The sequence below is a fragment of the Dermacentor silvarum genome, chromosome 4 (genome assembly GCF_013339745.2).
Source record: "Dermacentor silvarum isolate Dsil-2018 chromosome 4, BIME_Dsil_1.4, whole genome shotgun sequence".
In the NCBI taxonomy this organism is placed as follows: Eukaryota; Metazoa; Arthropoda; class Arachnida; order Ixodida; family Ixodidae; genus Dermacentor; species Dermacentor silvarum.
Window position 1 is genome coordinate 2,944,466 of NC_051157.2, and position 18,927 is coordinate 2,963,392.

The window sequence follows — 18,927 nt, forward strand, 5'->3', positions numbered from 1 at the left end:
ACCGCCCCATACCCCCCTCACCCCAGAAAAAAAAAGTTCTGGCTTAACCACTGCAGGTGGGTTATCGTAAGGTCAGTCTGCGCAACAGAGGGAAGCACAGAACGTGCATCACGTGATTTGAACAGTGCTCCGCACACTATCGTTAGCGCCTCGTGGGTTGACCGCGGTTGGCGTCGATGGTAAAGAGTAGGCACCGTTTAATTGTCAGGTTTGGTGTGATTTGCCACTTGTAAAAGATTCAGAAATCGGAAGAGTTGCAGCATATTCACACGATGCTCTCGCCCTCCCTTCTTTTCCATCAGCTGTCTGCGCGCTAATGTGTGCTGGCAGATGGTCAGCGTGCTATAGTCACATGGCTTTTGTGGGTTCTTGGTGTCTCACAGGAGACCAACCACTGCAGGTTCGAGCTTAGCGAGCCACAGGGCCGCGTCAGCCGTCGCCTCCAGCACCGCTCGCGCGCGAGCTCAGAGGCCGTAAGGGGCTACCGAGCGACGCACGCAAAAACACAGTAAAGCCCTGAGTTGACGGAAACCGTTTACTGAATCCGTCGGCACCAGAACTGCACAAACGCCCGCGCGGTGGGGAACTAAAGGGGTCCCGCACCAGGGCGAAAATACAATAACAGGCACCTATAGCACGTCGCTGCGAGAGCACAGGCTCAAGCTGGGACACGACGCTAGGAAAAGTCCCGGCGGCTATGCTACTTGCTCTGTCGATAACCAATGGGTCCACTCGCGAGAGCTCCGGCGAACTCCTTCGGCTTTGGCTTTCGGCAAGTGCGGCTGGGCGTGGGCACTAGGCACCGTGCGAGCACCTCGCGGGAGCACTAGGCACCGCTCATCGGCTTAGCGTCGGGAAAGGATCAGCACAAAATATGCGCTCCCCGCACGGGCAAAGGCACCGTGTGCGAGCTTCAGTCCTAGTCACAAAGGTGTCGGCAGACGAGAGGAAAGCATGTACGTACCGTGCGCTAGTCCTGGAGGTAATAGAGCCACGCTCCGTCGCTAGCAGCCGACGTGGCTGCGTAGTGATGTGAGCGCCCCGCCCTCACCGTAAACCACTGCGTGCGGAGCGCCACCGCTAAAACCGGTTGGGCGCAGAAGGGGAAAAAATGCGAGGGACAGCAGAACAGGTGAAGCCCGTGCAGTGGCGCCAGCGCCTCCCTCAATCCCCACACACTTTTGTGCCCTTATGACTATGGTGCTTCCGTGTAAATCCAAAGGCGATTTTGTGACGGGTTGCTCAACCTACAAACAGAGAGCGATGTGTGTCTACGAATCGAGCATGAGAGGCCGCTGCACGGTTCATTGCACAGATAGCGATTGTGAGCAACTTTGCTGCCATCCCGTACACTCGCTATCGTTGGTGAGGTGGTTTGTTGGTTTTCCGAGTGTTGTGCGGCTGCTGCGAAGAGATCTCCGTCGATTTGGCACCAAACTGTAACTCTAGTTGGTGATGCCCGGTGAAGCAGTGCCGATAAAGCTTAATAACCCAGGCAGTGTGGCCATGGCGAAAATTGGCTGCTGGCCGATGTAGTAATGGGCCAGAAGCCGTCACTGAATGCTAGCCGCTCATATGTTCGTACGGGTTGTCAATCAGTGATCGGTCCCAAGATCACGCAGACTAGTTATGTAGATGGCTCTTGAAGTGGCGTTAAGTTCGTCACCATGTATCCAATATGATCTACGTGGCTTTTCACATGCTTTCACACTTTCCTAAATATGTGCTGCTTTTGTTGATGTTCCCCATGCCTGCGTCACATTATCGTTTAAATATGTCCTACTAACCTGGACGAACCTTGCACCGACAGAGGCAGCCGCAGCAATCGTGGCGCTGTTCTGGGAATTACGGTGTTCAGGCGCTGTGTGATCCTCGCATTGGGTCTAAAAACAGTCGCTGTAAAGTGCGTAAAATCTATACGTAATAAGATTATGGCAATGACTGATGATATGTACTATAGACATGAACAATACATTGCAAAAGAGTGATATGACTTACAAAATATTACAGATGCAAGAATTAGCCAGAAGCATAAGTGCCTAATAAACAGAGCCCTTGCGACACAAGGGCCTGGAGGCATGTGCTATAAAAAACTATCACAGCAACATCCTCTGGAGAGAGGATGCGCTACGAACCCTTTACAGCCATGCCAGATCTAATGTTCATATAATTGACTATTCATATACCACTAACAAGCCATTACGATCGTCTTGGCGCTCTTTGGCCACACCTGGCCCTTGCGCCAATAAACCACAATAATCATCATCATCAACCTCGCATTGGGTCGAAGTTGGGGAGTGCATGCAGTAGGGCAGAAGTGCTCACAGAGACAGAGCCCATCACCGAATCAGCCGGGGCGGCCTGCTTGTGGCGTGCTTGCACTCTTTTTTCACTGAAAAGAACGAAGTGAAGCGCTCGCTTGTGTGGTATTGCGAACGAGGGGCTCCACTGAGCATGCCACATGTGACATTGCACGGGTCTCCACACTGAATATACTGAATATTTGAAAAACAAAATAGTAGGTATTCGATTTGTGAATCGAATTAGTCTAACGTTTGCTATTCGATTTTCTGAAATTCCACCCCTAGCACACCCCTAATTGTAACTTTCTGTGCTGTCATTGGAGGAGAAATATTGCAAGCAAAGCATGTTTGCTACTGGCAGCTTCTTGTGGATTGTCATAATGTCAATTTCTTCTCTCACATGAAAATTTTCTTGTCCTTAGGTCATGTTGGCTCCCAGCCCAAAGTACATAGGTGTACCTGATGAACCCCCGCGCTTCATGGGTGAAGGCTTTGTCGTGCTTCAATCAAACAGGGTTCATCTGTTCTACTATCAAGATGAAGCAGGTGGGTGTTCTGGACATGTATCAGCTAGAATGGCCTTTATGTAGGGCTGTTGAATTAAGTATTGAATCAAATTAAGAAAAGTTGATTATCAAATTTGATGCAGACTTTAATGCTAAAGAATTTTGTGCAAGATAACGAAGCTTTAAAGTAAGTCCACTTAGTTTCCCAGAGATGCTTGCATTGTGGAAGTACGGTAGAAGTGCTCCTATCAGCGTGTGTTGTTGTGTCACTGCCTTGAAGGACTCAAGTGTATCCCTCTCTGTGGGTGTCTATCTCAACGATATACTGTCAGAGTTTAGCAAGTTCGATGTGCTCACCAGACTACCAGCTGTTTTTGAGATTTGTGCACTGACAGAAATACACCAGTTCTCCATGTGTGCCATGGCCCAGCTGCCGGAGCACATCAAAAGGGAACTTTCTACTGTGCCTCTAACACCTTTCTGCTAAACATGCTCCCCAGTGAACGGATGCAGTCCAACTGGTTAACGCTTTCGTCTTGAGAAGGTGGTTTGTACTGCCTACTCAGGTTGTGCTGTTGAGAAGGTTGTGCTAAGCTGCTTTTTGCTGGGATCCTATTTCCACTGCTCACCTTTTCTCAACAGCATAGGCTTGCAGTGCAGGGCATTCTAAGGTGAACTGGCGATAAAAGTTCAACCAGCCCTAGAAGCATCTCAGTGAACCTATGTCTGCTGATGATGAGTAGTTCAATAACAGCTGAACCTTGTCATCACACAGGAGAAGACATCTGCTGTCTGCCACAGTATTGTTATTTGGTCATCTGGTATCTGGGTGTTGGCTGGATGTAGCGCTATCTCCCCAGATGTTTCAATATGTCCCTGAGATGACGTAAGTGCTCATCAAAGAGTTTAGTCGACTCTCATTAATTCAACCTCTGGTAATGTGACTTCTCACTTAATTCAAACATACTGAAAAGTTCCGGCAAGAAATCATACATTTCTATGGAAGGAAATGTTCGGACACAAGAGCAGGCTGCTTCGGTTAGTTTGACCCCAACCTCATATGCGCAGCACTTGCTAAAGCCTTGAAAACACAATAAATTCAGTAGACAGTGCTACTGCTTTTGTCTCTCTCGGGAGTTTTGTCATTGTAGAAGACGGGGTTGAGGGCTGTGGGCCACTGACTATGGCACGTTCAGCAACGCAGTAGTTCAATGCTGAGCGAGCATTTAAACATGTGGGCGCTCTTTACTGCATGCTGGCTGAGTCGTACTTCGAAAGGAGGCAGCAAAAAGACATTAAGGACTACTTCAAGCAATAAAGGAGATTTTAATTTGTTTATTTTGCCGTCATTAGTTATTCGGCTTTAGGATAATTCGATGAAATCTTGCGGTCCCGCATGGGTTGAATGAAAAGGAGACGACTATATACCATCTATGTAAGCAAGAGCATAATGCCACCTTGCCTCGCCGAAGTTGCGATCAAGCAATCTGAAAGGCAGTCCGAAAATGCCAGGTGACCCCTACAGATGAGCCCTTCAGAAGCAGCCAATCCAACTTGCTGGGTGTCTCAGCTTTCAGTCGTAGTGCATGTTGCTAAAGGCCCCTCCTTAGCTTTTTCTATAAAGATGCAGTATTGCTGGACAGTAGTCCGGTCACCCTAGTTAAAATTGTGGGGTAGGAATTTAAGAAATGGCTTTTCTGACGGCTTACATTTTTTGGAAATTTGGAAAGAGGTGTAGTGACTGCATCTCATGCTTCTCCAGGATTGGTTCCAGCTGAGCAGGAAGTGGTGCAGCTGGCTAATGGTGACCTGGTGGAACGGCGCAGTGCTCCAACGTGGGGCCTGGATGCCAAGTGTGGGCGAGGCACCAGTTTCAGCTATGGGCCATGGGCAGACCGTCAGCGGGACAAGCTGATGCAGTTCTTCTTCCCACAGGACTACCAGCCTCTAAAGCCCACGTCTCAGCCTCAAGTGGGTGAGAGGCGGCGTGCACAGTCATTTGATCTGCGCCTCAGCACCACAGCTGATGCTACCTTGGATCTGCTCTTCTCCAAGGAAAAGGTGTGTGTGTGCATCACAAATGCTTGCTCGCTGCTGCATCATTTGTCTACACTGCAAATAGTACAGTCGAACCCGTTTATAGTGATAGTTCCACAAAAAGTGGTTGGTATATGAGTAATTCGTTATGTAGGGACGTGCCCTTAAAAGCTCTAAAAAATTAACTGCACTGAAGCTGCCATCAGCAGGTACAATTCGGCAGCAATTTGGTCCAAAAAACATATTTTCAGTGTGATTTTTGTTGCTGGTGGGTTACCGCATCTAGCCACAAATATCTATTCGAAATGCCCCTCTGAAGAACGAAATGCGGCGTCGTATAGCTCTTTCAAAACAGCGCCCGGTTCTGAACACCTGTCATTTCAAACTGCAAGCTTAGGTGCCATTATTTATTTTAGAGCTTGTGATATATTTTACCACCAGCGGCACATGACTGTATTCTGCAATAGAGAGTGAATCGTTCTAGTTGGCTGTAAGCGTAAATTTTGTAAACTATTGCGGCATGTTCCCATTTTGGAAGGTCTTGGACATCATGGTCTTGGTATTGTGACTGTGTGTCAGCTACACAGGAGCCTTCGCCCTTTAAGGACGAGAAAATACCCAGAAAATGTTTATTTTCTATCTAAATGTGCAAAACACATCAAAAATAAGCATAATCAGCAAAAAGAAAAAAATATATTTTGCAGAATTTTTTTTTGGTAATAGAGGGAAAACAACAGGCAGGAAACTGGAAGTGGGCTTCACCCCAAACCACCTAAGGCTTCGTTTTCAATTTGTATAGACAGCTCTCATCATATGTGAACTATTGGAGTACATCTCATTTTGCTTTACATCACATGTGTGACACCACTGCAGTTGGATACCTTGCATCGGCCTGTCTCTTCTGACCTTGCTTTCAAAAGACATTGAGTCGCGTGCCAAGTTTCTTCCTCATCCAGTATTCCAGCTCTAAACCAACAAATGTCGCTTTCTGCCTGTCACTCAGTGTTGGCTGAAGACATTTAGCCAGAAACTTCATACTTGTAGGGTCTCACACGCGCTCTTGGGACAAAGGAACACTAATACACACTAGCCAAATTACTACCAATAGAACATTCACATGGGCGCGCCACAAATCAAGGAAGTCCGACTCACCGCGATCCTGTAGCGAGCGAATATGTTCGCCCCATGCTGTGACACCATCGCCTAGTCGTTCACGTATACGGTCACGCTAACGATGGCGCGTTCGAACTATCCGTGTTTGTCCATACCGGTGTCCTGCTCTTAGCCTCGCGAGACGGTCCCGTGAAGCGCACGCGCGGGACGTCCGCGTCGCTTCACGATCCCAACCCAAAGAGGAAGCGCCTTTGACCTTTTTTTCCCCAAGTCAGCGGCGTTAGCATCGCGACACTCGCGCCATCTCTTGCAATGCGCCGCAACCACCACGACTGCCACCGTCACTTAGCCATGCGGTGAAGCCGGATTACAGGAGACGCGTGAGAGTCGCGCATCCACACATCCCCCCAACCTTAAATCACTACACATACTCCGGCGAAACATGTCACATCGTCTATCAACGCGCGCGTCGCGAACAAAAATTAGAGCCGCAGTAGCCGTTGGTGACTGCCGGCTCTTTTCCCAGCCGCCAAGCGTTGCAAGCCGGACACAGGCGGCCGCCGAAGTCGCTGCACCAAACTGGCCACAGGCATCTCCATTGCCCGGGTTGTCTCGTTCGTAGGCCGGGGCAGCAGCGCAGACGATTTGCAGGTGACGGCAAACCAGGGGTGACTCCGCTCACGCTGCGTACATTCAACGCACTCGACAAACAGTAAAGTAGTGCAAGGGAGACGAATTCGGCATGCGCATCGCCCACGTGGTACGATGTTCAATTCGGCTAGCAAAATTTCGGGTGGCATTTCAGACGCTAAGTTCACGTGAACAAAGCTTACTTGCTTGAGTCGAACGAGTAATTTCAATTCGGTGCGAGGTTAACTAAACTGAGGGAAGCAAAGTGCGACACCTCAACACCATGGTCCACCAGGTTGTGTCCCTCCCTGTGCGACAGGCGGCTTCGTAAAGCCTTAGGCCTAATGCGTCGCTACCCTGACAACAACCGGCATCCAAAAAAAAAAAACATCACCCAAAATGGGCACAACAGGCAGCCGCGAGGAGACGTTAGCTCTGTGAGGTTGTCCTACCCCGCTCTGTGCACACAGCATCCGAGTTGACGGCGCCCACCGTCCCTGACGGTGTCGGAGTGCATGGTGCCAGGCTGCAATACCAGACAGCCCGTAGTGGCACCCGTGGCCCATGGCCACCTGGCTCTCAGAGCTGTAACTGACCAAAGTCTAAGAGATAGAAGGGGCTATTTACGTAAGAAACTCGTACCACCCATGAGGCTTCCGCACTTGCTCGCTTGAGGCTTGCCAATGCTCTACGGGCGCTAAGCCTCGCTCTCCCAGCATGCAGACTACGTGGCTCTCATACCTACGTGTTGTTCAAAACACTCGCATAAAGGCTTAGTATGTTGAAAAGTTCAAACACGCTACAGCAACCGTCGCCTTGCTCAACAAAGCACGCCATCGACGCTAGCGATCAAAATCCACGCTAGGAATACGCTTCGGTTCAAACAAAGGTTGTCTCGAACCGAGTAAAACTGTTAAAATTATTGTCCGATGCCCTAAGAGCCCCACGTTGGGCGCCAGATGTGGGGTCTCTCATGCGCTCTTGGGACAAAGGAACAACAACACAGTAGAGCAGACAATCAAAAGGGCATTTATTGCACCTTTCATACACTAATACACGCTAGCCGAATTACTACCAATAGAACATTCACATGGGCGCGCCACAGATCAAGGAAGTCCGACTCACCGCGACCCGATAGCGAGCGAATATGTTCGCCCCATGCTATGACACCATCGCCTAGTCGTTCACGTGTGCGGTCGTGCGAACGGTGGCGCGTTCGAACGATCCGTGTTCTTCCATACCGGTGCCCCGCTCCGAGCCATGCGAGACGTCTCGCGAAGCGTGGATCGGCGCACGCGCGGGACGTCCGCGTCGCTTACCGATCCCAACCCAAAGAGGAAGCTTTGACCTTTTTCTCCCAAGTCACCCCGCCGTTTGGTGGCGTTAGCATCGCGACACTCGTACCATCTCTCGCAATGCGCCGCAACCACCACGACCGCCGCCGTCACTTAGCCACGCGGTGAAGCCGGATTACAGGAGACGCGTGAGAGTCGCGCATCCCCACAACCTAACATATCGCAGTTTTCTAAGAAACTACTTCGCCATAAACATCCTTGCGTTTCCTTGCGTCCTTCTCTCTACTTCCTGTAAAACACATGCAACAATGTGAAAAGCAGGCAAACACCTTGTTTTTATAAGCAGTAGATAACACATTAAACAAAAGCAGATCAAAATTGTGCAGTGAAGTCAGCCAGTTGCATCCCTTCCTGTGAATGATAGCATCTTTTCAAGTGTGGGTGTTTCTTGCATGTCCTCAGCTCATAAAGTGTGCAGACACATCACGGAGCATAGGCCATGCCTATGTAATTGAGTTTGTAATTACACGTATTACTGCATAAACTCGTATAACCTGTGGGATTGCGCGACTCACACGTATCCCCTGATGTTGTTTTTCCCGCATGGCTCCTGTCTCCTGTAATCCGGCTTTGCCACGTAGCTTTACGGCGGCGGAGTTGCAGCGTATTACGAGAGATGGCGCTAGTGTTGTGCTGCTGACACCACCTGACGGCGGAAGGTTACGCGGGCGCAAAAGGGAGAAGGCTGTTCCTCTTCGGGTTGAGGTCGGTGAGCGATGCGGACATCCCGCGCGTGCGCCGATCCACGCTTCGCGAGACCGTCTCGCGTGGCTAGGAGCAGGACACCGATATGGACGAACACGGATTGTTCGAATATGCCACCGTTAGCGTGACCGTACACGTGAACGACTAGGCAATAATGCCATAGCATGGGGCGAACATATTCGCTCGCTATCTGGTCGCAGTGAGTCGGACTTCCTTGACTTGTCGCGCGCCCATGTGAATGTTCTATGCATAGTAATTCGGCTAGCGTGTATTAGTATATCAAAGGTGCAATAAATGCCCTTATGATTGTTTGCACTACAGTGTTGTTCGTTTGTCTCAAAAGCACGTATGAGACCTCACAAACCATATCCCATCATTACTCACCTGAGTTTGCTCCGACTCATATTCACAAGGATTCTACTCAGCCAACCTTGCTCTGAGTCACATTCACCAACATTTGTGGTTTCTTGGTGTCTCACAGGAGACCAACCACCGCGGGTCCGAGCTTAGCAAGCTACAGGGCTGTGTCAGCCGTCGCCTCCAGCACCGCTCGCGCGCGAGCTCAGAGGCCGCAAGGGGCTACCGAGCGACGCACGCCAAAAACACAGTTAAGCCCTGAGTTGACAGAAACCGTTTATTGAATCCGTCGGCACCAGCACTGCACAAACTCCCGTGCGGCGGGGAACCAAAGGGTCCCGCACCAAGGGCAAAAATACAATAACAGGCGCCTATAGCACGTCGCGGCGAGGGCACAGGCTCAAGCTGGGACATGCCGCTAGGAAATGTCCCAGCGGCTATGCTACTTGCTCTGGCGATAACCAATGGGTCCACTCGTGAAAGCTTGGGCAATGTCCTTCGGCTTAGGCTTTCGGCAAGTGCGGCTCGTCGGGGTACGACCTCGCGGGAGCACTAATGGCACCGCTCGTCGGCTTAGCGTTGGGAAAAGGATCAGCACAAAGTACGCGCTCCCCGAAGGGGAAAAGGCACCGTGCGCGAGCTCCAGTCCTAGTCACAAAGGTGTCGGCGGACGAGAGGAAAGCATGTACGTACCGTGCGCTGGTCCGGAGATAAGAGAGCCACGCTGGCGCCACTAGCTGCCGAAACGCGACTGCCGTGACGTCAGCGGCCCGCCCTCGCCGCAAACCACTGCGTGCGCAGCGCCACCGCGAGAACCGGTTAGGCGCGGGCGGGGAATGAAGGCGAGCGAGGAACGAAGGCGAGGGATGGCAGAACAGGTGAAGCCCGCGCAATGGTGCCGGCGCCTCCCTCAGTCCCCACAAATTCTACTCAGCCGAGCTTTCTCTGATTATATTCACAATGATTCTACTCAGCCAAGTTTGCTCCGACTCACATTCATCAAGGTTCTACTCAGGCGAGCTTGCTCCGACTCATATTCACCAAACTTCTACTCAGTTGAGCTTGCTCCAGGTCATATTCATAATGATTCTACTCAACCGAGCTTGCTCTGACTCATATTCACCAAAATCATACTCAGCTCAGCTAGCTCTGACTAATATTCATCAAAATTCTACTCAGCCGAGCTTGCTCCGACTCACATTTACCAAGATTATACTCATTTGAGCTTGCTCTGACTCGTATTAATCAAAATTATACTCAGCTGACCTTTCCCTGACTACCACGTGGTAATATTCATCAAAAGTTTACTCGGCGAGCTTGCTCTTACTCATATTCACCAAAATTCTACTCAGCCAGGCTTACACGAACTCAGCCTCATGGTTAGATCCATGTCTTAGTGAGCCGACGTTTTAGTGAGTTCACCGAGCTATGTATAGATTACATTATGTGACCTGTGTGGTGCACAAGCAAACATTGCATAAGAGTACGTGTTGCGTCGCATGAAATAAGGACAACTGTACACATTGCAGTTTGTTTAATAGAATTTAATTGAATGTTGTGTGAAAGGTTCCCCTCATGCCGATTCCAGCAAGTGCATTTGATCTGCATCATATTTTTTGCCAGTGCTGCTGGTTATCTTGGCCATTACTGAGTGACTACATTTTGTACATTTCAACATAAAGGTGAATAAATGACTGTGGTGTAGTATATATAAAAAAAAAAAAAAAAGATGCTTGCATGACTGCAAGTACAGCAATCGGAACATAATAGAAACGCATGCACATAATAAGATGCTCACAAATTCTAAATTCATGAACAGATGGAATCAGTTGGCCGCCACCTATTGCACACAAAAAAAGAAAAAAAAGAAAAAAAAAAAGCACAGGCTAACGCTGCAATGGGACCATGCATAATCATTCCCCTTGCCAGGTACGTGGGCCTGTAAGAGAAACACATGTGGAACCCAGCAGTTACCTCGAGGTAGCAGTTATGGATGCTGTTGCATTCGCTGCTGGCCACTCAACCACTCAAGTGTGTTCAGTGTGTACTTGGACTTAGGCACACTTTTTATTGTCTATATCTTAAAATGTAATGTAGTCTCCCCATGAGGCGAAAAATCTGGCGTGATCAAGCGATGGTACCAAAAATGGCTGACACCGCAAGTAGTAAAAACACATCAAAAATGGTCGGATTGATGTGTCACATTTCTCAGGGAGGTGTCTTTAAACAAAGTAAATTAATGGCTTTCAAAGAAAAAAAGTTTGTAAATTTGGGTCTCGGTGGGAATCGAACCCAGGCCTCTGGGGTGCTAGACGGGCACGCTTGCCCGGTGCTATGGCGGCTCAACAGTTTTGGCTTACTAAAGGTAGGCCTAGTGTGCGTGTGATTGCACACGTCACGTCGCAGCCATGTAGCTGACTAAAGGCATGGCCTAGTGCTTGCGTCATTGGGCATGTGACGGCGCAGACAAGGAGGAGGAGGTGGCGCCACATCATGAGTGTATAAAATGAGCGCACTGCCTCCCGTGCATCGTTTGCCCTTCAAATTTCATCAGTGCTGTGTCTACTGCGATGGACTTTCGACGCCACGTCATGAGTGTATAAAATGAGCGTGCTGCTTCCCGCTCGTCACTTGTTCTTCAGACTTCATCGGTGCATTTTATCAAGTCCTCTTGAGGTGGTGATGCAACGATGCAGAGTGAAAGCTTGTCTATTTCAGTCATGGGTGTTGTTTATCATACTTGTTCATTGTGCTGCATGTTGTGCATTGCTCAGTGATTGAAATGCTATACTTGGAGCGCATCGCGACCGGCACTTTTTGCGTCATCAATGAGCGCTGGGTTGATCATTGATGAGCCGAATACAGTCAAAATGCATCACAAAGACTCTTGCTTTTATAGGATGCAAAAGTGCAGTAGCACGGTGTCCCAAGCACCCACGCATGGCACAAAAAATGCTGGCAGCCACGCTCTCCGAGTATTGCATTTCAATCGCTGAGCACTTTACATTAGCTGTTCATTGCACCTTTCTGAGAATGCAAGCAAGCTTGGGTAGGGCTAAGACATCCCTGTGACGGTTGATTGGCGCAGCGCACTTTGACAGATGTCTGTTGAGGGGCAGTGCTCACCAGAGAAAGAGAGGCTCCAAGGTGGTGCATGCGTAACCAGGGGTGGTATTCTCAGACTATGACCACTTTTGTGTGCTGTAGTACACTGAGCAGTGGATGATTTGAGAAGTGATATCTCTGAAAGTCACTGTCCGAGAATACATACCCACTGTGTTAGTAGTTTGCCTGCTGGTTCTTCAGAGTGGGTGCCCACAGTAGTGCACCTGGTTCTTAGCTGTTCCATCCTTGCTTTTGTGCTTCACATGCAGGGAATCAGCATTGGTGCACATACCTAGATTGATGCACGGGAATTAAACAGAAATGCAGATCGAACTTCTGCATGCTGATCTACTTCACTCCTCAAATTAAATACTAGTCCGGTGTTTTGGTATACTCTATACAATAGCCTTTCATTTGCAATTTGCCTTACTTGGTTGAGGTATGTCTTTATTTGATGATAACATTGCAGGAGACCAATGCTGTGCACATGACGGTGAAGCAAGGCTCGTACTTAGAGCTGACCCTGCCCTGGCAAGTGGTTGAGGAAGGCTACACTACTCGAGTGACTGGTCAGCTTTTTCACTTGGAAGCCTCAACGAGTCTGCCTTTCAGAAATTTACTGGAGAGCGAGATCCTTGGTGTAAGTGTCACATGTCTTTTGTAGAACACACTTAAACAGCTGCGCTGAAAAGAATAAATACCACAAGCAGGAGTGGGACTCCTGTTCCAATTGCGCCATTTTAATACAAATGCAGATTCTTGCGTCAAACTGTGCCAAACACAGAAAATTGACCAAAATTGCGCCATACTGCGGCGGAACGGCTTCAGCATGTGTGCTCTGGCAGTGGCTGCGAACAGCGAGCGCATTCGTTCTCTGAAAAAGATTGTGGCCGTTCACATTCTGCAGACCGCGCGACGACGTTTCCCGCACAGTTTCTCCTGATTTTCGCACTTATGACACTGGACTTTTCGGCACTTCCGGCAAGTGGACGACGTGTGCGCGGCCACTCCCGGCTGCTGTCACTGCAGTCGAAATGGTAAAGGGCGGCTGTATTTAGGGTGTGCTAAGATATGGTCGAGCGGGTGGAGCGGCGCGACGCTGCGTAGCTGAGGCGCAAAACCACAAAAAGTAGGCTGAGAGCAATGCGAGCGAACTAGATATTAGGGAGGCACGCTCTGCAGCGTGTTCAGCGGGTGGCCGTCTCTGTCCCCAGGGCCAGTATACCGTAAAAATATTCCAGTCTGTTTTTATGCCCATAGGGGCGAAGCCTGAGCCATTTTGACATATTGCGAAGGCCTAATGGCGGGTTTGGGATAAAAAGTAGCATTCGCCCGAAAGGCGAAGGCCTAATGGCGGGTTTGGGATAAAAAGTAGCATTCGCCCGAAAGGCGAAGCATCGATTGTGATGGAAAATTAATAGACAGCTATACGAGATAAGGATAGTTTTATCAGTAAGCATTCGCTTTCTAACTAAATTAGCAAGCATGGTGTCACGCACACAGAAGCAAACATGAGCACACCTCACTCAATGACCACAGAAACTCTCGTTCTGAGGGCTGGAGTGAGGAAGCATGCAGCAGCAGCGAGCGAATTGACCTTCATGCTGTCTCTCCCTTCATTGTGAACTTAGCGGCGAAAACACTGCGCGCAGGAAACTATGAGCACTCATGCTCTGTCTTCATTTCAGATCGCTTTAAAGATAGAGCCTGCGCTGCTGTGCCATACGCAGCAGCCGCCTGAGAACGCCCCCCTCCCCTCTTCCCACGGTTCCTTGCGCGCGACCGAAGATGGCGCGCTTCCTTCCTGCTCACCCTCCTGGCGCTTCCTTCCTGGCCACTGGCACATACAGCATACGGCGCGTGGCGACTATGTTATCGCCCCTCGACTTTATACGGAACATCACGGTGACGATGGAGGCATAAATGCGCCTGGAATATCCATATAATTGCTATCGCAGTAACGACATTGGAATAGTTTTACGTTATACCAGCCCAGGGTTGACTATACGGCTCTCTGGGTCTGCGGTGACATGGTCACCCAGAAATTATGTTAGCGCGTTGATTGGACCGCATAATTTGTGAACATTTTCCGCTATCGTCATGAGTGTTGGCGCGAGAATATATAGTTTGATCGTAGTTCCACAGATGTTTTCTGTTTGACAGGAAAACACGCGCTGTGCCGCCGCTCAACCCACTCTTCCATATTCTAGTATGCTACAGCTGTAAGGCGTGCTTCTACTACGTGCTTTGTGTTAGTTTATTCTCTGTTTCATTGTGGTTTTTAAGTGCGCTGCCATATTCCATTATTCCACCAAAATTGAAATTTGCCGGCTCCAATATGAAATATACTCTGCTCCAACCTGCTCCAAAATGCAATTTTACTTGCTCCAAGAATGTCTCCAAGGTGACTTTGGGCGGTCCCACCCCGCGCGCAAGTTACAATCACTTTCATTATTTTAAGGGATCTGTAGCCGACAGTCGTTGTGACCATGGACATCCGCTTCAGCTGTGGAAATGCGAGGTGTACAATGTGACAAACATGGCGAAAGCTGTCGGCAAGTAGGGTGAAAGGCGGCTCAACTTAGACCTACATGTCCTATCATAAGAAATGATCATTGCTGACTGGCTCATTGACACCAAAATAGAAAACACGTCTGTTCAGACCTGTCACTGCTGCGCTATAAATGAAATCATGAGGGCCTCAATGTTCTTTACAAATTTCATGTCAGCTCCCCTAGCAGGTTCTTAGAGTGCATCATTTATCTGTGATATAATGAAATTCCATAAATTTGTGTCAATATACAAACGAGGTTAACAAATGTGGTCAATAAATAAAGGCATGCTGATGCACTTATGGCGAGCTGTCGGCGTTTGGACAACGACGACAGCAAAGTTGCTCCTCCGCAGCTCTGCGCGCTTGAGCCAAGGCACGAAGGAAGCAGACTCGGGCAAGATTGGAGGGTCTCAGGTTGTCTACGTTCGAGCCATAGTTCATTTCACGTGTTCATTTTCACAAGCGGGGGGGGGCGGCTGGGGCCCGACCAGCTTTCTGAAACCTACCCATGTATATATACAGTCAAATCTCGATAATTCAAACTGGAAGGGGTCTGAACATGTGTTCAAATTAAAAGAAGTTCGAATTAAGGAAAGGACTTATTTCTGAAGTATTAGAGCACCATAGCACGACGTACGAACCGTGCGAGTCGTGAAATATCACAGTTCACAAGCACATAGCGAGCGAGGGCCACGAAACTGCCCACGCCGGCCAACGCTCGCTTCCCGATAATGACAGAAAACGAAACTTCAGGGAGTGGGCGACGCCGGCACGGCGATGGGCGTGCGCGGGGACCATCGAAGGTGAGGGAGGAGGGCGGCAGGGAAGCGGATTTGGCCTCGGCAATGCCATCGCTTCAATGGCAGTGGCTTCGGTGGCTCCCCTCGCGCTCCATTTCAACTCCCTCGTAGCTCCCTCACCTTCGACTGTCTCCATGCGCGCCCGCCGTTGTGCTGGCGCTGCCGCTCCTGCCGGCCCGGCGCCAGCTTAGCCCGCTCCCTGAAGTTTCGTTTGCTGCCATGCTGCCATTGAAGCGAGGCAGTTTCGTTGGCCGGACTGGGCCTCCGCCGTTGCTTCCCTCTGCGTCGCTGCGTTGATTGAGACGTCGGTACGTACACGCATGTTCTGGCGCAACGCAGAAACGACGACCTTGCCGTTTGAGAGAGTGAAATTTCCGCCTCGGTTCTTCTTCTCTTTTTTTTTTCTCCGCGCGGCATTGAGGGGTCTCGCCTAAGCTTTTCGGAGCAATGCCAGTCGGAGGCGCCGCCATGTGATTTGGCGCGCTGCTGAAAGCATTGTTGGTGCGCGGTATGTTCAAATTAACCATCGCAAATGCTTTCGCATTCGAATTACCAGGCGTTTTCGCCCATTGGAATACACATAACTTTGACGGGACCACAGCGTCAGTTCGAATAAACCGGAAGTTCGAATTAAGCGCGTTCGAATTAATGAGATTCGACTGTAATGTAAAGGAGATTTATTCGATGATGACAGGTCGAGCGTTTCACCAAGCGCAGTCTCTGAGCTCGAGCATCTGCGGAGCGATGCTGTTGGCAATCCTGCTGCTTGTGGGGAGCACACGCTGCCACCTTCTCCCGCGGGCGCTCGCCCGTCGCTTGCGCACGCGGCGGTAGCCGGGCGGACACGGGAGAAATGCACTTTGCCCTCTCCCGGTTCTCGTTCGCCTCTCGCGACGCGCCCGCCCGCGCGGGAAGAGGGAAAGTATCTGGCGGGCGAGGAGGACACTCCCCTCGCGGAAAGGTAAAAAGATATAAAAGAGCGCGACCGAGAGACCCCCGGGCCTCTCTGACCTCGCTTGACCTACCTGCCGATACGGATTTACCCGCTGAAACCCATGAGTGACCTCGTTCGCGTGACTACCACACGCGACGAGGCAAGCCTATTTTATTACTTATTATACAGAGCGGACTTCCCTCTGCAAGTGTGTTTTATTGCTGACAGCAATAAACGTTGTTGAGTTGACTCGCTTGTTGCCTTATTCGCCCGAACCCTGCGTAGCTGTGATTACACGCGCTACGGGTTGGGGAAGACCCCCACATTTGGCGCTACCAACGTGGGGCGAATTCGGCAACACGGCGAGTTTTTTTTTTTTTTTTTGTTCTGTTTTTTGGAGCTGGGACTACTGAAGTTGCAGCAAACAATGGCGACGGGCTTGTCTGACTTTCCAGATTTGTTTATGTTGTCGGATGTCGCGGCAGGTAATCAGAGGCCTAGTGCTAACGCGGCGGAAGCTTCCGAACAAACCGGTAGCTTTGATTTTGAGTGTTTCACGCGGAACAGTCGGGATCGCGGAAACGCCACGTTGGCAGGGTTTAGGCCTGAAAGTAGGCCTAACACGCCTAACACCTCGCCGCTTCGTTCCGCGGACTCAGAGCCACCTATGCCTCTAAATAGTTCAACGCAAGCTGCGGATGCGTCCGAACCTTCGGGCGGTAGTATTCCGTCAAGCGAAATAATGCTGCAGAATGCGCTGCAAGTCATGCAGAGCTTAGCCGGCGCCCTGCAGAACACAATGCGGGCCCCGTCGCAGAGCGAGCGACTACGAATTAAGGTAGACGTGCCTACCTATAGTGGGTACCACGATCGCACTAGTGCAAACGAGTACCTCGACCGTCTGCACTATTATCAGCAAGCAACAGGGCTTTCAGACGCCGAACTTCTCGCGCGCGTGGTCCCTGCTTCACTGACTGAACAGGCGGCTCGTTGGTTCCGACTGGCCGGACACAGAGCCCGCACGGTAGAAGAGTTCCGCGCGAACTTCCGCGACGAATTTCTTCCGGCCAACTACGAGTGGCGTTTGAGGAGAGAGTTGGAGTTGCGTACCCAGCATCCGGACGAGTCCCTGCTGGAGTATGTTCGAGCGATGGACGAACTTTATCGTCTCGCGAGCCCCCTCGCCACCGACGCCTAGAAAGTCGAGCGCGTCACACGGCAAGCGCACCCGACTTTCACGGCCTACTTCAGGGGATGTAGGTTCAAAGACCTAGACGAGCTCGCCGCCGTAGCAAAGCGCATCCAAGGGGACATCCTCGCGGCGCGAGCATACCGTCCGCCTCCACACGCCGCGCTGTCACTCGAGCCTCGCTGCGCGTGGAACGGCGGCGGGATCGCTTCACATTCCCCGAGGGTCGACGCGTCGGCATCGTTCGCCGACGAGCAGGTCCAGCGTGGTTGGGAATTATCAGACCGCGCCTTGGACCCGTACGCCTACGCGCTGAAAACAGCACAGCATAACGCGGCACGCAGTGCGCCGCGGCAGGAACTTGCGACTAATGCGAGAACGGAGGAGCGGCACATGCCGACCGCTGAGCGTGGAAGCTACGGCCCGGCGGATTGGAGTGACGGGCGCCCACGCCACCGAGGCTTCGGTGGCCGTTGCTACCAGTGCGGCGGACTGGTGCACATCGCCCGTGACTGCACAAGTACGCCGGGCCGAGGTCGAGCACGTGGTTCGGGAAACGGGCGAGGCCGCCGGTGATCCACCTTGGGTCCCGGGCGGCGATCTCGAACACAACCAGTGATTTCGATTTACTTGCGCCTTTGGCTTGTCGCGTAGGAGATGTCGCGGACTCGCAGGCGCCGTTCATCGAGCTAACGATAGCCCGAAAGAAGTTTGCCGCATTATTGGATACTGGGGCAAGCGCTTCTTTATTTGGTGACGAGGTGTTGCAGCATCTCCGCGAGAACAATATCCGCTTAAGAGATAGTGACATCACTTTCCGCCTTGCTTCTGGCATAGCACAATCGAGCGGTGCAGCTAGACTAGTTATTCGTTGGGAGAGACGCGTCAGGCGACAACGCCTCGTACATCTTCCCGGTATGTCAGTGCCTGTTATTTTAGGTCGAGACTTTCTCACCAAGTCGGGTATTTTGATAGACATCGCCAGCGGAGGTTACCGGGAGAACGGAACGGGTGTTTTGAAGCGTTTCGCAAAAGCGCCTGCGCCTGCGGAGACACGCCAATCTCCGGGTGCGGCGCGAGCGGGCCACACGCAGCCGAGCGAGCAAACCGTAATCGGTAAAGACGATCAAAGCAACGGAGAGACGGTGGCACAACATTGTGCCGCGGCGTTGCAAGGGGCAGCGCACCCACTTTTGTCAGAGGTCAACAGCCTGCCGGAGAGAGAAAGGGCTCGACTGTCATCGCTGTTGTACGAATACGACGCGATTTTCACAGACCGTCCGGGCCGCACTACGTTAGTCGGGCACAGGATAGACATGGGTGACGCTGCGCCGTGGAA

At 50.9% G+C, this 18,927-nt stretch overlaps 1 protein-coding gene across 2 annotated transcripts in view; it reads left to right on the forward strand.

Annotated features, from left to right (window-relative positions):
* Window positions 1-18,927, forward strand: part of LOC125945148 (transmembrane protein KIAA1109 homolog) — a 303,684-nt gene that overhangs the window by 52,739 nt on the left and 232,018 nt on the right. For both annotated transcript variants that reach the window (XM_049666733.1, XM_049666732.1), the window contains exons 6-8: window positions 2,726-2,849; window positions 4,572-4,870; window positions 12,581-12,751. In XM_049666733.1, the coding sequence (XP_049522690.1) occupies window positions 2,726-2,849; window positions 4,572-4,870; window positions 12,581-12,751 (594 nt within the window). The remainder of the gene's footprint in view (window positions 1-2,725; window positions 2,850-4,571; window positions 4,871-12,580; window positions 12,752-18,927) is intronic.